A 19364-nucleotide genomic window follows, 5' to 3' on the forward strand; every position below is an offset into this window, starting at 1 on the left:
TAGAAATGATCGATAGTGTTGACAGATTGGAGGCATTGATAAGGTCATTGAATTTGATCAATTTGAATTTGTTAAAAACCTCTTAAATTTAAACTCCATTGTCATGAGATTCTTTCAATTTAGGTTGGAATTTTATTACACATGCAGGGTTATAGCTAATGACACTCTCAGATGTTAAATTTGTGAATTAGACAAGTGTTTAATTGAAACTAAATGTTAGATGATTTGTTTTTGAGATGATGTAGTGTGAGTTTTGTTTCTCATTGAAGTCCCACATTAATTGTTTAATAAATTAATTAGTGTTTATATATCTCATTAATACTAATACTTATAAACTTGAGTATTGGTCTGGTGGTGCTAATACAATATTAAAAAATAAATTATCCTAGTAAGTGATTCCACATAATTAAGGGACCAAAATAGCCTGTTTTATAATAGGGTGATCAATTGTTTAAAACCTTCAAATTAGAGGAATAAAAAATGCATATATATTCAGGAAACTTGAGCTCTATCACATAAATTTTTTGTTCATGCACAAAATTGGTTTCATTTTCAGTATGAGTCGCCCGTAATTTCTCAAAGTAATAGTTGTCTACTAGGATTACATAACTAAGATGGTCTACTTATCTCTACAATACTGGCTGTTCTACACCGCATTTTGATGTACTATGGACAACATTGGTAACTGATTGGTTACAGTGGTTACAGAAGTACTTCTAAAAATTATTTCTTACAATAAGCACTACAGAAAAATCAAAATTCCAATTTAACCTCTAAATACGGTATCCTGTGCAGAGAGTAAAATGTCAGGTCCACAGTTTCATCCATATTCCCTGTCTTAAGAATTAAGAGACCGTCTGCAAACATAGAATTACAAGATTAGGTGCCAAATCTATGGTAGATATACTGCAGACTATGAAGAGCATAACTATATAATATTAATCAACACAGAATTTATAGAATAGCATTGTTGTTTTCCTCCCTAAGTGATTAAAATGGACTTGATTTCATTTTCAACAAAGTCGTCTGTTACTTCTCAACTTCTGAATTCCTATTAGTTCTTGCTATAAAACTAGGAATTCGTTATGGTAATTTACTTTTCTTCATTCTAAATCATTTTCTCTCCTCGAACGTTTAAGGTAAGGAACATACAGCAGGCAAATAGAGATGCGAGACTAAGTATAGAAATTAAAAAATAATAATAAAAATTCAAAAGTTGAGTGAAAAGTAAATGCCAAGAATGATGTTTACTTTATTTTATTTGGAATTAAACAAATACACACAGACCTTTGTAATCTGAAAATCCTTGTGTAGAAACCACCACGGACCATTCTTTGATAGTAATCTGAAAATGCAAAAGCATGACTTGTTCAACAACAAAAAATGGTACAAATAGAAGATGCAATAATGGAGCCATGCTATCTTACGTTGGTAAATCTATGAAATTCACTTCCCATACTGTATACTTTCTCCACATAAATTCTTTACAATCTTGCTTCAAGATTTTACAATTAATCTAACCGGTACTAATTATGGACTAATAATTTCAAACAGACCATCTCAACAAAATAGGATTAAAATCAAGGTGCTAGTACAATTTCAAACAAAACTACTCTAGTATAGTATGCATATCATTCATACTTTTATCATTTAAATACGATTAACGGAGTTGAGTTGTCATGCGCCCAACATGCATAAAATAATTGTTCCAGTATATGATGGACAAATGGCTGAGCGTTAAAGTAGCCACCATAAGTGGATAGATTGCATATTTAGACAGGAAAGAAACAACATGAAACATTTATTTGCGATGCTCACGTGCATGGATGCAGCATTAATTTGTCAATTTACCTGACAGAACCAGCTGCTGCTCGAAGTGCCATGAAGAGAGTCAAGCCCATCCATACACCACGAAGGCCAAAACGAGGAGAGGCAAATACCAAAAATGCTGAGGAGAATGCTCCCACAATCATCTACGAAGAAGTTATCATATAAATTAACCTTGTAAAACATATTACCAGGACAGGAACATTGTAGCAATTTCAACAAAGAAATTTACCATGGAGAAAGCAGCATACGGGAAATCAGAAACACCATAATGGAGACCATCAAAAATATAAGCCAGTGCATTAAAAGGTTGAGAAGCACTGACAAACTGGCAACAATCACACATAAGTTATAACAGTGTAAACCAATATCTGAGGCAAACATACTGACCAAATAAAAAAGCAAGACCATACATACCAACACTCCAGTTCTGACAACCTGCAAAACTTCCAAGTCCTGGGTGAAAAGGGTAGCTAAAGATCCAAAGGATACACCCAGAATTGCAGTCAGGCAGAGGCCTGTCAGCAGTCCAATCTGGAAAGAGACATCATCAGGTTCACAAACAAATTCACAAAAAACTTTTTATTTAACACAGTTAAAACAGCCATAGATTTCCTAAGTTGTAAGAATAAACAATGAAAGCACTTACCTTTAATACAAAATGCACAAAAAGGAAAACACTTACCTTTAATACAAAATGAGTAATTTCCTTCACAACTTTGTATTCATGTCTTGATATAGAACTTGCAATTAGGGCCTATCAATAGTAACATAGAAGTATAAGGAAATAAAGGCATATGCAAACAAGAAGATAGTAGTGAAGAAAGTAATTGCCAGGCTTTTAAGAAACTAGGATGTTAAATTTTTAAAATGTGACTCAAACAGACTGAAATTTTGGCAAACATTCAATGATGCCTGTCTAAATAAAAGGTCACTATGACAGAACTTTTCTGTATGCCATTATAGTCAGCCTTTTGTTTGCTTAACTTGCTATATTGTAAGACACCTTATAACTATTACCAGTTTAAGAAAGGAAAAGAAAAACATCACACAGGGCAGGGGGGATTAAAACGAAAGAAAAGTAAAAAAAAAATGTTTTTAGATAAAGGATGATTTAATACCTGACCAGATACAGCCAATGCATCTGTAAGAAGGGAAACGGCTAACCACACTTGCATGCATATTTGATGTGCAGCCATAGCTACTGGACCATGACGAGCAGCCATTGATGTCCCCAATGTCAAGGTTGTAAGAACAGCAAGTGTTCTGCCAATAACGAAACCACCTATAGCAGCCCACGGATCATAACTGAAACAACTACATTAACCTAACAGAAAGCTATATAATGTACACACTAAAGTGAAAATGAGAAATGTTCATGTGAAAATTTTGTTCACTGTTCCCTCTATCCAAATTGTAAGTTAATTTGCGAGGGTACTAAACTTTGGGAAAATATTATGTCCCAAATTCTAAAACGTTTTAGAATATCAATGAAAGATCAATGTTTCTTTTCCTACTAGACCCTTTACTATTTACTATTATTTCGTTTTTCAATTCCTTTAATTTATCTCTCTAATACCATTAATGAAAGATGATTTTTTTGTAAAGTAACTCATAATTTCTCTTCTTCATACAACATTAACTACATTTCTTAATTTGTGCGAAAACGCCAAAGTGACTTAAAATTTGAGACAAAGGGAGTATCAAAGGGAAAGATAATGCAAGACAGGTAACAATATGTTAGACTTCTTATTCAAAATGTGTATAAGATGAAAGGACAACAACAACAACCAAAGCCTTCTTATCCCACTAAGTGGGGTCGGCTACACTACATGGATCAACTTCCGCCATAATGTTCTATCCAAGACCATGTTTTTATCTAAATTGTTAAGCTCGAGATTTTTCTTAATAACTTCTCTTATAGTTTTCCTAGGTCTTCCTCTACCGCTAACTATTTGACCCCTCTCCATCTGATATAATCTCCTTACCACAAAATCTAAAGGTCTTTTCTCTACATGAAAGGGAAAAACTGATTATATCAGTTGGGGGAAAATTACTGCCACATATACTTTATGGGATAGTAGGTGCTAGTTAAGGGGTATTACTGCTACGGGCAGTAATTAATTATGCAATTATTTATGTCTATTCAATTCTAGGTGGTGTGTAATTATAAAAGGGAAAGACACTGGGAATTTATCTGGGAATTATTGAGTGGTTAATGGGAGAGACCCAACTCTCGAACATTTGGGATGGGGAGAGAACCAACCTCTCGAAACTTGGTAGGAGGAACCGTGTCTTCTGCACTGTTTCTTTGTAACTTATCAATTCTGCAGAATAAAATTGTGCAATTCTATCTTCTATCTCTGATTTGAGATCTCATTTAGCATCTAATTGTGATCTTCCCTTTCTTTTCCTAATATTCTATGGGGGAGAAAATCAGTTTAGGAGGAGAACCACGTGCACTCTTTGAACTCAGGTCTAAGCAACACATAATAAGTAAACAGAAACCCCAAAATAACACATGATAAGTAAACACCAAAAGCACAATTTAACCTCAGGTCTTAGCAACACGTCACATATAAACAGAAACAATCAAGAGAAGGATAACTCCTTACCAGACTTAATATAACCGCCAAATTGCAAGTTTCCCATTTTTGGAGGTAGTAACACAGCTCTCTTATTTAGACACCAGATCATCAACAAGGTCCCAATATATCTGAGGCATGAAAGTTCCATCATAGTTAGAGTAAAATTAAGTCAAGAAATAGAGAAAGAAAAGAATGCAACTGAAAAGGTCATACTGAGAGAGAACAGTGGAAATGGCTGCACCGGCTACACCCAACTTAAAGTGATACATAAGTAAGGGAAATAAAAAGACCGCTGAAAGATTACCAATGCCTGCAATTTCATCAATGTATTAGGAAGACACATGCATACATTATCTGAAAATCATGAATATAATTTTAAATTTTTACCAATCATTGAATCACATTAAAAAACAAGCACCCTTAAGATATCAAAAAAAAATTGTTCTCCAATTTTAAATATAAATTCCAACAAATTTAAACATCATTAATACCTGTTCACTCTTCAGAGAACATGCCATGGATGATTTTATCCTTATGAAATGCATTCAGCCATGCTAAATGTTGGATGAGAAAAAAAATACAATAATAACAAGAACATTTCCTATCTCAAAGGCTGTACATGTAACTTTCCAATTACATCATATAGCACGCGTAATGCATTTATTTTCTAAAGAAATTCAGAGATCAGTATAAACATATTCCAATATGATTAACAAAGTAGCCTTTATTTCCCGTCTTTACATATCAAGCTTCCTATCATGTGCAAACAATTTACAGACGGAAGCTTTCTCAAACACGTACAATTAAGTTCTTAGGCAAAAAGACTTTTGTGCTAGCACTCCTTACTTTACATGCTTGCAATATGAAACATTAGGCCGTAAAGCCACAATTATGGACAATGAAATTTTCACATGATTTATGCGAGCTTGATAGAAAATCCAAACTACTGTCTCAGAAATCATGATTATAAGAAAGGCATTCAAAAGGCAAGCAATAAGCCAAGAATCAAAGTTTTAAAGCAGATTATTACCAAAACAAGGAAATGATGTAGTGATTGGTGCTATAGTATTTATTTGTATAGATTTTTGCAATCTCTTTAAATAATAATAACAAAAACTACTACTACAGCAATTACAGCCTATACATGAATAGTAAGTATAAAAAGAGCTTTCAAAAGGATAAGAAAATGCTGAATAGTTTGAAGCATATAATGGCAAGGTATTAGAGCATATGCAGAAGATAGACTCCCAAAAAACAGAAAAGATGCTCAAAAACACAAAATTATCAACAAAAAAAAGACACATTAAACCAAACACTTGCCTAGACATATAACAGGAGTTTTGGTATCCTTAAAACCACGAAAAATTCCTTGAAGAGCCAAAGAAAGTACAACTGCAGGAGCACCAAATGCTCTTAACGAGAGAAATTTTTGTGCCGGAACAAGTGTTGGATTTCCCTGATAAAAAGAATAATTATTCAAAGAGGAGATTACAATCCATGTTATAGACTATAGTCTTCTAATTCACAATCAAAAGAATCATGCATTCAAAGTACTACAAATAGACACGAAAACGATTAGCAAAGACAGCGTTGAGGTGAAAACATACCAATGATACACCAATCAAACGAAGAAATGTTCGAGATCCAAAACACAAAGCCAACGCCTCAAAAATGCCAATCCCCATAGCTAATAGCAAAGCAGTGGAAACAGAGGAGAGTTGCTTTCTTTCATAAACTGTTGTGAAAGGGTTACTGTAATCACTAATTTTTGTACTACCACCCTGATCTGCAAGGAAAATCAAAGTCATTAGAAAATGATACAAATGCAGTAAAAGTAGTACAATATTTGTCAATCGCATATCGCAAATACGTAATAGTTTGTCTAAAAATCCGCTATGCTATAGCATAATAACACTAATATAACCGCCCGCAACACTTTGTACTAAATAGCCTATCACCTAACAATAACTATTTATTCAAATTGCGCAACTATTTGACAACAATGGAATAATTAAACAAATAAATCAGTAAGAGGTGATAAATTAACCTGAAGCAGAATCAGAATTTTTAGCAACATTTGCCATATCTTCAGCAACAAAAGAAGTAGCAACACTAAGAAGTGGAATATTAAATAGCTTCGAAATGATATTAAAGATGGAAACAGAAACACCAGCAGAAGCCAATTCAACAGTCCCTATAAATAAACAAATCAAATAAGAAAAAAATAATCAGTTAAAATGTGAATAACAAAAGGAATTCGAAGAAGTTGTATTGTAGTAGTAACTACTAACCGAGTCGACCAATGTAAGCAGTTTCCATCAACTGTGCGATTGGATCAATAGCTTGTCCAGCAAGTGCAGGCAAAGAAAGCGATATAATCTCACGTTTCACATCCGAAATCGAGAAACCTTTTCCATTTTCATTCTGATTTTGATTTTGAATTTGATCAACCGGTAATTCACTGTCACAAATTGAAGAAAAAACATGAGAAACAGTAGAATGAAAAATTGAAAAATTGAAATGAAAACAGAGGCTTACGGTGTGGTTTCGATGTCGGCGTCGGCGTCGGAATCGCGATGAGATTCATCATCGAGAAGAGATTGTTGATTGAGGTGAGAATGATGAGAAGAAGCGAAACAAGGTTTTGGTGAGGGTTTAGAGAAACGAAGGGTTACGAAGCGGGAATTTCTGAGTGAAAGTAAGTGTGGGCCATTACTGAGACCTATAGCAAATTTATTAGAAGAAAAAGAAGCACTACGCCTATGGTTGAATGAGGTGAAACGGTTACACTGAGAAGAGACGTAGGAGGAAGAAGAAGAAGCGTTGTTGAAATTGGTAGCAGCAATGTTCATGTTCATGTTCATGATTTCTTCTTCGAATTAATCAATACATGAGGGGATAAGAGTAGATTTTCAAATACTAGATGAAAACAATGATAATTATGATTAGCTAGGTGAATAACGAAATGGAAATTTTTATTTGATTATGATAGGATGATTATTGAATTCAAATTTAAACAGAGAAATGAAAAATGATTTATTTAAAAAAATTAATAATGATGATACTATTAAAATTTCCAACCTCTACCGAAAGCCCACAGAATCAACTTTTCTGGGTTTTGCAATAGCATTCTCCACTTTTTTTATATATATATTTATTTTGGGGTTACTACTATATTTTTATCTCTTTCATTTTTTATTTATTAGAATGAACTAGATTTGATTCATTTCCTGTTTTTGTAAAAATAATAACAATAATAATTAAATTGTTTGTTACAATTAATATTAACTATTAATTAAATTAGTTAAATTAGATATTATGGAAACATTTTTACTGCTCTCCTTTATGGAAACTTTATATATATATATATATATATTTATTTTGAATGAGTTTTGACTTTACTCTATATTTTAAATGGTTTTTTTATTTTTTTTCTTAGAAATTTGTAATTATATAACGGTATTCTAAATATGTTTTTCTTTCTTAAGTAAATTATAGTTTTTTTATTTTGACTAACAACTATGTATGCACAAAATTCTTTCTACCAAACTTCATTTTAATTTTTGAGATATTTTCTTTTTAATTATTGTTTTCCTTTTATTTATTAGAATGTTTTAATATTTTAATTTGGTTGATAGAATAAAATTCAATTCTCTTTTGATTGATATAAGATTTTTGTTCTAAACTCATCACTCGAGTAATTCAACCACACTCTTTATTATAAGATTATTCCCTTGCAAAATATTTTAAAAAATAATAATTTTCAGCAATGAGAGAAGATAATATTGAGAGAGTATTGGTTTTTTTAGAGAAAGAAAGAATGTATTGAACTTTATATTATTTCAAATACAAAGTGTCTTCTTATTTATAATGAGATTACTTGCACATCAAGGAATCTCAAACTAACTAACTAACTAACTTCGACAAGTGGTATTCGACTCTGTCGAATACATGCAGCTTCGACTACTACAAGTTGTATTCGACTATTCGAATACATGTTGCTTTGACTATTCGAATACATGTTGCTTTGACTGACGAATCTTGCATCTACAAACATGTTTAACACAAAAGATTACATGTTTAACACACCACTTAATTCATTTTGTCTAAGCTATTTACATTCATCATGATTCTCAATCTCTTGAACTATTTCACATGCACGACCTTGGTCACGATGTTTGTAATCTAACTCTCAGTTTTGTAGTGTTCTAAATTCAGTTTTTCATTTGTTACTTGCTCTCTAAGATAATGGACTATCATTTAAATGTGTTTGCTTCTTCCACATGATATCGGGCTCGTGGCCAAATTGATAGTAGACAGGTTATCAATCTTCATGATCATTGCTCCATGATTCTTTCCTCTAATCTCCTCAATCAGATTCACCATCTGTTTTGCTTGACATGCACAAAGAGAGCCAACTGTGTATTCAGCCTCACATGATGGCAGAGCTACAAGTGGTTCTTTTCTTGAGCTTCAAACAACTGGTGCACCACCTAGCATAACCACATAACTAGATGTGAATTTTCAATCCTCAACATCACCACGCCAACTTGAGTTAGTGTATCCCACAAGTTCGCATTCCTTTCGTTCATCTGTTGCAGGAAACAAAATGTCATAATCTAGTGTTCCTTTGAGGTACCTTCGTATCCTATCGGGGGTTGCAAGCTGAGATACATTTAGCTTTGGCATGAATCTATGCATCATACTTATACTATATGTGATGACTTCTCGACAAGTGTATCAATAGTGTCGTAGTAATAAAAGATCTAATCCACGGGGACTGTGTTCGAACAAGCCAATAATTGTGTAATATAAAGGAAAGTAGTAAATGAGAGGGTTCAGGTTTCAGAACGAAAAATAAACTACGAGTTTAAAACAGAAATATTAAGACTGATAGGTTATGTGTCGAGTTCCCTTATCCCCTCTTGTTGATGTATGATGCCTTGTATGAATGATCTTATCCTTATAATCTCACGGTGAATTAACAAAATCGTGATAATTGATCCCTCACGAAATAACTCACCAATCACTACTCAGAGCTTCATATTCCTAGTCCACCAGTGTAAACAGGATTATGCAATGTACAGAACGTTAATTCCCAATGCCATTACACGGGGTCTCATATCCATATTCAACCAGTGTAAATAGAACAGTTGCCCTAGGTCTAACACATAGGCTAAGGGTCAGTAATCCCTATGTGTCCAATATCAGATTAATAGAGTATCTTAAATAAAAAACATTAAGATTAAGAAACAATTGAATAAGATTATAACTCAAATGATTTGTATAAAGTCAAACCAACATATAATTCCAACAAGATTGAATAAGGTTCATCATAACCCAATCTAACCTAAAGGAGCTTAGTTACTCATTATTCAGAAAATAATATCACAATTGATAGATGAAAATAACATAATAAGTCATTTGAAGAGATGGCCTCAAATGGCTTCAAATACTCTAAAAATCACCACTTATGTGTCTCCAAATCATGCTTCAGTCTCCAAAATTCATAACCCCTTGTCAAACTATTGAAAATCTCATTAAAAAGAGCTCATAATGGGTTAGAACGCGTCAGAAAAAACCTAGAAAAGTGCCCATCACGCGCGATATAACTCATACATCTCTATCGCGCACGCAATGTTGCGCGACAGTGCGCGTGATTATTCTAGTAGTTGCGCTAAAAAACACTTTTTTCACCAGAATTTTTACTAAGTCTCATTCTTCCATACTTGGCTATTTTTCACTCATTCTTGGGTCTTTCTTCTTTCTTTTGACTCATCTTTTGCTTGTTTTTCACCGATTATTCGCCTATTTATATGCAATGACGGGTTGTCATCAATATGCTAGACCAGACCTTGTATGCCAAAGATATCTAAATGATCTAACGAGTCTTCTTTATTGTGTTGGACTAACATCATCTTCATTTGAGTCCTTCATTAATTGCAGTCTCGATTCAGTTGGTGTTAAAACTGCATTGTAATCCTCAATCTCAAATCTTTTTAGTATCTCACTTGCATATCTTCTTTGGTGCATCATCAAACCTCTACTACTCATTTTATCAATGAAGTATCAGATGTTGCCTAGGTCAGACATACCAAACTCCTTGCTCAGGTCACATTTGAAATCTTCAATCTTCTTACAAATGTATGTTATCAACAGGTCATCTACATAGAATCAAAGCATGAAAAATTTACTTCTTCTTCTTTTAAGTATATGTTTATAATATTTTATATTTTATATTAGATATATGTTTATTTTAAAAAATAATAATAATAATAATAATAAAAAATATATAAAATAAAATGTATAATTCTATTGATAATTTGAAAATATAACAACGTGAATATGTACTAAACCAAATATTTCAAACATGTTTACCGTCTTATCCTAAAATTTGTTAGATATTTGTGGTTCTTCACAAATATATATATATATATATATATATATATATATATATATATATATATATATATATATATATATATATATATATATATATATATATATATATATATATATATATATATATATATATATATATATTTCTCACTTTTCTTTTATTAAGACTAATTTTCAAAACATCTTCGGCGGGGAATTCATATACATACGACCCTTTTAGCCTTTTTAAGATTAATTTTACATTCTCAAAAATTTGAATTTGTCTTTCGGACGTCTGGATATACATCTTAGAACGTATCCAAATCACAATTAAAATGCACTATTCTGAGATCCACAATATTTTTGACCAAATTGTGGTTTGAAGATGCATCTTTGTATGTGTATTTCCGGATTTGGTGTATTCGAATATGCATCATAGATGTCCCCTGATTTTTTTTAATTTGGTAAATACAAAGGGGGGTTTATTTCAGAGATGCATCTCCGAAATCTTCCATGAATCATATCAGAACAATATAATTGTCCAAAATTTTAATTTTTGTGAGGCCAACTTATATTAACTTATATTAGTGTAAATTAAAAGTAAAATTGAGTTATATTAATGTTAAATAAGGGTGAAAATTCTTTCACAAATAAAAAAAAAATCAAGATAATTCATACATAATATTTGTCTAAAAATACATCAAAAATACCCCCAAAAATAATACTCCTAATATAAACTATTAGGTATGTCTAATCGCTTGCCACCTCTACCGCTTGTATTGCATGGTATTCCGTAACTCGGAAATCATGTGTTATACTAGGGACAACTGGGGACTGTCATCCACAAAGATTCATGACTTTATGTTTGCTCTGCCCATCTCTATAACACGCTGACATACTGTTGTCACACTTTCTGTCTACTCATCCCGAACCTCAAGTACCTTCTAGTTAGTTGACCTAGGTTTTTCTCTAGGAGCGTATGATGTCATGATTGATTAGTTGACCAAGGTTGTTCTCTAGGAGCATCTGGTGTCATGATTGGTTAGTTGACCTAGGTTGTTCTCCAGGAGCGTTTGGTGTCATGATAAAGTGTGACACCCTGTAGAACCATGTCATGTAGCCCTCAACACAAACCCAGTGTACATGAGGTGGCTCCTGACGATACTCCTCTAGTACCAAGTGACTCTCAAAATCATCCAATATCGCCTGTAGGTGTTTGTGGGATGCGGTGGAAGGAGTAGACTCATGGGGAGGTCTCAGAATAATTTGCAAGTGGCAAAACTGGTGCGTCACTCGATCAAGCAGATAAGGATACATAAGAGATTACCCATATCCCAGACAATAGGAGTATAAGGAAATTAAGCAAAACTAACGTGTCTGGCGGTGACCCTCGTATGGGTAGAAGCAAACACAATTTGTTACCATACGGTCAAGAGAGACTCTTAATGGCTCGACCTCACCATTCCCAATGTACGGAACAAAAGCAGATGCACGGGGCTAGTCCTTTATGTAATTAGGTACAACTTCTCACCCAGTGATACGAGGGAAGTGGGAGATGATCCAACCCTGAAAATATTGCGGATACAATATTAATAACAAATAAATTATGAAAATATTAGTAACAAGAAATTAATGTAACCAGCGTGCAGCACTCCGTCAACTACTTTGTCTACCAAAGACAACTCTCGCCCAACTTCGAGTAGAGGTAAACCAAACAAGCGTCCCCCTAGTTGTACTCATGAATTATAGTCAGGTATATGAAGTACTTGAGGTATACCATATCGACATTTTTTCACTTTTGTCCATAAACATGGACGTGTTAACCAAGAAAAAGAAGTAACACCTCAATGCGCAATGTTGGTGGTACTCAACCCGTATATCATCGCCAGCGGCATCCAAAGCCCCAGTTACGTGTTTGTTACAAAGCTTTTCCAAAAAAGTCAAATTGTGCATGAACATCACTAGTGAGAGCTTCCTCCTTCACCGCCTTACCAGGGTCATCCCCAAATAAGGTGACCATCAGATCAACCTCTTCCTCTCGTTTGATCCTCCGATGGTCCAGTAATTTTCCTATGATGGAAAGATGTAGGAGGCATGAGACGTCATCCAAAGTGATGGTTATCTCGCCTATATGTACGTGGAAAGATGACGTCTCTGAGTGTCACCTCTCTGTACAAGCCTCATGCATGTCGTGGTTTATGGTCATGTATGTAGATGACCATAATCTGGAAAGACCAAAATAACATACAACATCACTAAGCCAATGATCAGTGGGATGTGGAAACACCAGTATCTTCCTGTCGTGGTTAATCATTTTCAAGCAATCACGCTCCTGGAAAAAAACATAATCCTTATGGATTTAATTAGTTGACAACATATGTGTTACAAAAGAAAATAAATATACCAACATGTTTTGCATAATTATAAAGTAAGGAGGTGTCATATGACCCTTCTAGATAACTCTCTAATGGGGCATCCTGATCGGCTTCCTCCTGGGCTTCTGAGTCAACATGATTCTCAAGTTCTGCTACATGATATGCCTGAGATAATCGGTTAAGAGAACTAGATGGTCGGACCTGCGAAGTAGATGCAACATCAAACGAGTTATCAATAACTTATGGCCTCATGGTCCTCGCTATGACCCTCTCACGTTGTACTGACGCGACTTGGAACACACGCCCGAGCCTAATCCGACCAATGTTGTCTTCAGCCATTATACTTGTGTGATAAAACATAGACAATTATCAACAACATGCTTGGAGAAATTCATAAAATATCCCAATTTTTTGGTTGAGTCCAATCTGAAGATGCATTTCTGAAAATAATGTCGAGAAAATACAGAGATGCATCTCCGGACAAAGCTATGATTTTTCTTCCGTGGGAGTAACACATTTTATGCCCTAATAGTTCCAATACACCTCATTGCATGTTGCTCTAACCTACCAAGTCTGTTTACATTACTATCTAAAGTGTCTAAAACAGCTAATGTATCATAAAAAACTAACTACAAATTAAAACACAAAAAGAAAATAAAATTTGAAAGACTTACCAAAATGAAATTGATTGATAAGAAGGAGATGTTTCGATGTTATGAGATGATGAAAATGAGAAGAAAGAGCTCCACTGATGCTTCAATGTAATGAAAAGATGCTTCAATAATTGGGAGAGGGAGAGGTGAAATGTTGTTTTTTAAGAGCTTTTTAAAAAATGAAGGAGGAAGAGGGAAGGGTTCTGGCACGGGTTATGAAAGAAAAGCGTAAGGAGATGCATCTCCGGACCACCAACACATTTTCAAATAAATGATGTTTACGAAGATATATCTTCGAACGCACTTTTAATACATACAAGATGCATCTCCGGTATAAATTTTAGCATAAAAAAGGTGTCTCTTCAATGTGGTATGAGAAATAGTGAAAATAGGTGCGACCGAAGATGCATTTTCAGACGCTATGAACATTAAAAACTTTTCATGATAGTGTGGGAATATCCATAAGGGTAGAAAGAACATTCTCATTTTTCCATTTGCACACGTTTACCCTTCAATCCTTTATTCTCTCACCAAGCCCAACAACTCGAACAATTGTGTTTATTTCTCTATTAACAATTCTTGTTGTGTGATATGTTTTTTTTATATATGGAAGCGTATTGTTGATGCAAATGATAATATTCAATTTTCATTTTCAGTATGAATGAATATTTCTTATTATGGTGAACGACTATGTATCATGTTAGATGTTTATATTTAATATTTATATTAAATTTTATGTATGTGTTATGTATATGTTTTTAATGTTTTATATTTTATATGTATATGAATGTTGTCTATGGATTTTATGTTATGTAAAATGCAACTCTTATAAATATTAATATTATATTTATAAGGGGTTATATTTACATAAAATGTTTTAAAAAATATAACATTACAAATATATATCTAATATAAAATATAAAAAATTATAAACATATACATAATTCTGATTATAAAACATATACATAAACACAAACACCTACGATAGTAACCACCATAACACATAACACATATACATGAAATCTAATATAATTATTAATACAGACATCCATTATAGTAACCTATATAAAAAATAATAAAAAACACACACACACACACACATATATATATATATATATATATATATATATATATATATATATATATATATATATATATATATATATATATATATATTCTTTAACTAACAGTTGAATATTATCACTTACATCAACAATATCGAAACGACAATTAAATATTATTATCTAAATCATACATTTCACATGGAACTTTAGTATATTTGTATATCCAAATTAATCAACTTCATTATCGCAACGCGGAAAATCACCCAAGCGCATTACACACTCATAATAACAATAGAGTCGTCACCGATCTTTATTTATTTCAAAGGAGTGGGAAAATATCGAATAAACTCCGCTAAAACTAAGGGGAATGGTTGTCGCAACTAGATCGGGTTCGGGAGTCGATTATACAAGGGAAATATATTAGCACCCCTCACATTCGTTGTACTTAATGGGACCCATTTAGTTAGTCATGCAAATGAGTGTTAGCGTGAATCATTTACTATCTTCTACTTATTATGCGAGAAGCGAGAAAAAAGAAAATAAAGAGACTAAACCTAAGTTTTTATTATTATTGTGCTCGCCAAGATTTTAGAATCATGTGTCTACGTGTTCTCATGGTGCAATGAGAAAATTAGAGCTTCGTTGTTCATTGTAGAAACCCATGGGTTGGTTGATTACTTTTAAAGAGTGATGCTTAAATCGCATTTGAGCGGTTAAACCTTTACTTGTTGCTCGCTCTTGGAGACTGAAGTCTTTATTTGTTTCGCGTCGAAAATGGATAAATTATGTCTGTTTCTGAAAAGGAATTTCAAGTCGCACACGGGCGAAAAAATAAATTTGATGTGTTTGAATATTTTTGAGTGACTGATGAATATTTAAATTGTAGGCTAAGTGCGACAATCACATGAATACTTGGGAAAAGGAGAAGAAAATTACTTCCGCATGAATCCTTTTTCAATCAAATTATATGAAATTTTTGTGACGAATCAAGTCGTATTTCTTTAACGGGCGACAAATATTCGAACGGTAGGCTAAGTGTAGTCATCACCGGAATACTCGAAAAAAATGAGAAAATTACTTCCACCCTAATAATCCTTTTTCGTCCATGAACGAATTAACTTGATTAACTTATATTAAAAATGTTTTGAAGCGATCGGCGAATGTTCAAATGGTAGGCTAAGTGCGGCCATCACATTAATATTCAGGAAAGAAGAAGAAAATTACTTCTGCTTCAATCTTTTTTCAATCGAATTATTTATTGCGAAAAAGAGTTTAAAAACGGAAAACTTGACGTTGGATCAAATGTTTGAAGTAAATTACAAAAGAGTTTGGTATGAAGTATAAAGGGTACTTAGCGTTGGATCAAGCACTCGCATTGCATTCAATTTGAATTTTGATTTGGAAAAATGTTTATTTATGTATAAGATTGAAAATGTGATTTTATATTTAATTAATTAAAAGAATTTTTGAAAATGTTCATTTTAAGTTTTTGAGCACTTTTGCGTTCAATTTTTATTCATATTCAATCATTTTATTTTTATTTTCTTGTCAAAATATTCATAAAATTTTAAATAAAATTTCTCATGCTTTCATTTTAATTATATTATATATATAACTAACAGTAACAGTATATATATATATATATATATATATATATATATATATATATATATATATATATATATAACTTGTGAATCGGAAAGTTTGAATATATATAGAATATAATTAGTATGTACTGACAGTGACAGTGTAAAGATTTTTTTACGATGTCAATTAATTATAATCACTAGTTTATTTGAAAGATTTAACTTTTATTTTAACCACTTGAAAAGTAATACAAACGGATAGTTGTGATGCATTGACGGTGTAAAACTTTTTACACCCATATATATATATATATATATATATATATATATATATATATATATATATATATATATATATATATATATATATATATATATATATATATATATATATATATATATATATTCTGCTAAAATAAACTAGAACAATAAGAAAATAAAAGATAGAAACTATAAAAACCAAGCACTCAATTCAAACAAAAACACTAACTCATTATAAACAAACAAAATCAATGAATCATGAAGGGAAGGTAAAATGGAAGTGTCATACCCCAATTTTGTCGGAGCATTTTTAAAACTTTCATACATTTGACTTTATCTTTACTTTGCAACATCTGCATAGCATAACATGTCTTTCATCACGCATAATGTCTAAAATATCAACCATAATAAATTTTTGAATCTAGAGATAGATCGGTTGAATCGTTTTGCAAATATACATAAAATTAGGGGGCAAAAAACTTAAAGATTGGGCATGCAAACGTCAATTTTATTGATTTACGATTTCCATAGTTTATCCTGGCGTGGTCGATTTAATTTTTTGACCCCTTATTTGATCACATTTTGATCGACCTGAACTTTTTCAACCGAAATTTTTTACTTCAAAATTGAATAAAAACCTGTATGTTTCCAAAAAAATTATTTCACGTTGATCATTTAAGTGCATTCATTTTAAGTTTTTGAGCACTTTTGCGCTCAATTTTTATTCATATTCAATCATTTTATTTTGATTATGTTGTCTAACATATTCATAAAATTTGAAACATAATTTCTCATGCTATCATTTTAATTATATTATACATATAACTAACAATAACAGTAAATATATATATATATATATATATATATATATATATATATATATATATATATATATATATATATATATATATATATATATATATATATATATATATATATATATATATATATATATATATATATATATATATATATATATATATATATATATATATATATATATATATATATATATAACTTAATTGGTATGTACGGACAGTGTAAAGATGTTTTACCGTGTTAATTAATCACAAACACTAGTTTATTTGAAAGATTTGACTTTTATTTTAACCACTTAAAAAATAATACAAACGGATAGTTGTGATGCATTGACAGTATATATATATATATATATATATATATATATATATATATATATATATATATATATATTCTGCCAAAATAAACTGGAACAATAAGAAAAGAAGAGATAAAAACTATAAAAACCAAGCACTCAATTCAAACAAAAACACTAACCAATTCTAAACAAACAAAATCAATGAATCATGAAGGGAAGGGAAGATGGAAGTGTCATACCTCAATTTTGTCTAAACCTTTTTAAACTTTCATACATTTGCATTTATCTTTACTTTGCAACATTTGCATAGCATAACATATCTTTCATCGCACATAATGTCTAAAATATCAATAAATTTTTGAATCTACAATAGACCGGTTGAATCGTTTCTCAAATATACATAAAATTAGGGGCGAAAAACTTAAAGATTGGGCCTGCAAACGTCAATTTTATTGAATTTACGGTTTGAATAGTTTAACATGGCGTGCTCACTTTAATTTTTTGACCTCTTATTCGATCACATTTTTATCAGCCTGAACTTTTTCAACTGACATTTTTTACTTCAAAATTGAACAAAAACCTATATGTTTCCGAAAAGTTTATTTCACGTTGATCATTTAGGTGCGTTAGTTTTAAGTTTTTGAACAGTTTTGCGTTCAATTTTTATTCATATTCAATTATTATTTTTTTATTCTTTTGTCAAAATTTTCTTAAAATTTTAAATAGAATTTCTGATGCTTTCATTTTAATTTTATCATGTTTATTTAAAAAGGTGTGAATTTTATTTGTTTTAATGCTTTAATCTCATTTAAAAATTTTAACGCTTCTAGAAGAGACAACTTTGACATTTTAAATTATGTGTACTTCTTTGATTAAATCTGGACCATTGTTTCAAAATTAATCAAGAGCTCACATTTGTTATCCTTGTATTCCCCGTCATTCAATCAACTAAAAGCAAATGGTGAAATTAAAAAAAAGAAGAAAAAAGGAGAGCCAATTGAAAGGGAACACGCGTATCATGGATTTTTCTCTCTCATTTTTGCTGGCATCTCACAAGAGGCTTTCATCAAAGATAAAAGATCCCCTCCTCCCTTAAGGACACACCACACGTCCCTTTTGTTATAGGAAAAGGTTGAAAAGATTATGGTGACATGATGATAAAAAATACGTCCCTTTTGTTAGGGAAAGATTCACTTGGAAATATCTTCGTGAGAACGACATGCAGGATAGAAACTCACTCAGAAAAATACCACTGACTCGATTGAGGATTTACCCGGACTCTCACGATTGATCCGGATCCTGACTTATACTATGTATGCATGTTTAATTTTTTATGACGTAATACTTCAGCTCGGTGAAAATGCTGCGCATGATATGACGCATATTGATTTATGGGGAAAATATTGATTTGTGGATTACTAATTGGTTGAGAGACAAAATTAAAGATTTAAACTTAGTATTTCTAGTGGATATTCAATTTATGAAAACTACTAAGGACAGTTCAATTATCCAAGA

The 19364-nt window shown here is 31.8% G+C and overlaps 1 protein-coding gene across 1 annotated transcript; it reads right to left on the minus strand.

Moving 5' to 3' along the window:
- Positions 1-509: 509 nt before the first annotated feature.
- LOC127117454 (protein DETOXIFICATION 45, chloroplastic) lies at positions 510-7517 on the minus strand. The gene is made up of 14 exons (XM_051047473.1): positions 6954-7517; positions 6707-6876; positions 6463-6609; positions 6023-6201; positions 5736-5871; positions 4629-4725; positions 4443-4543; positions 2949-3112; positions 2513-2584; positions 2245-2361; positions 2060-2155; positions 1852-1973; positions 1288-1345; positions 510-857 (listed from the first exon to the last, which is right to left on the minus strand). The coding sequence occupies exons 1-14, from the start codon at positions 7277-7279 to the stop codon at positions 846-848; spliced, it is 1797 nt and encodes a 598-aa protein (XP_050903430.1). The 5' UTR covers positions 7280-7517; the 3' UTR covers positions 510-845.
- Positions 7518-19364: the final 11847 nt, after the last annotated feature.

Source organism: Lathyrus oleraceus, chromosome 2 (genome assembly GCF_024323335.1).
Source record: "Lathyrus oleraceus cultivar Zhongwan6 chromosome 2, CAAS_Psat_ZW6_1.0, whole genome shotgun sequence".
Lineage (NCBI taxonomy): Eukaryota > Viridiplantae > Streptophyta > Magnoliopsida > Fabales > Fabaceae > Lathyrus > Lathyrus oleraceus.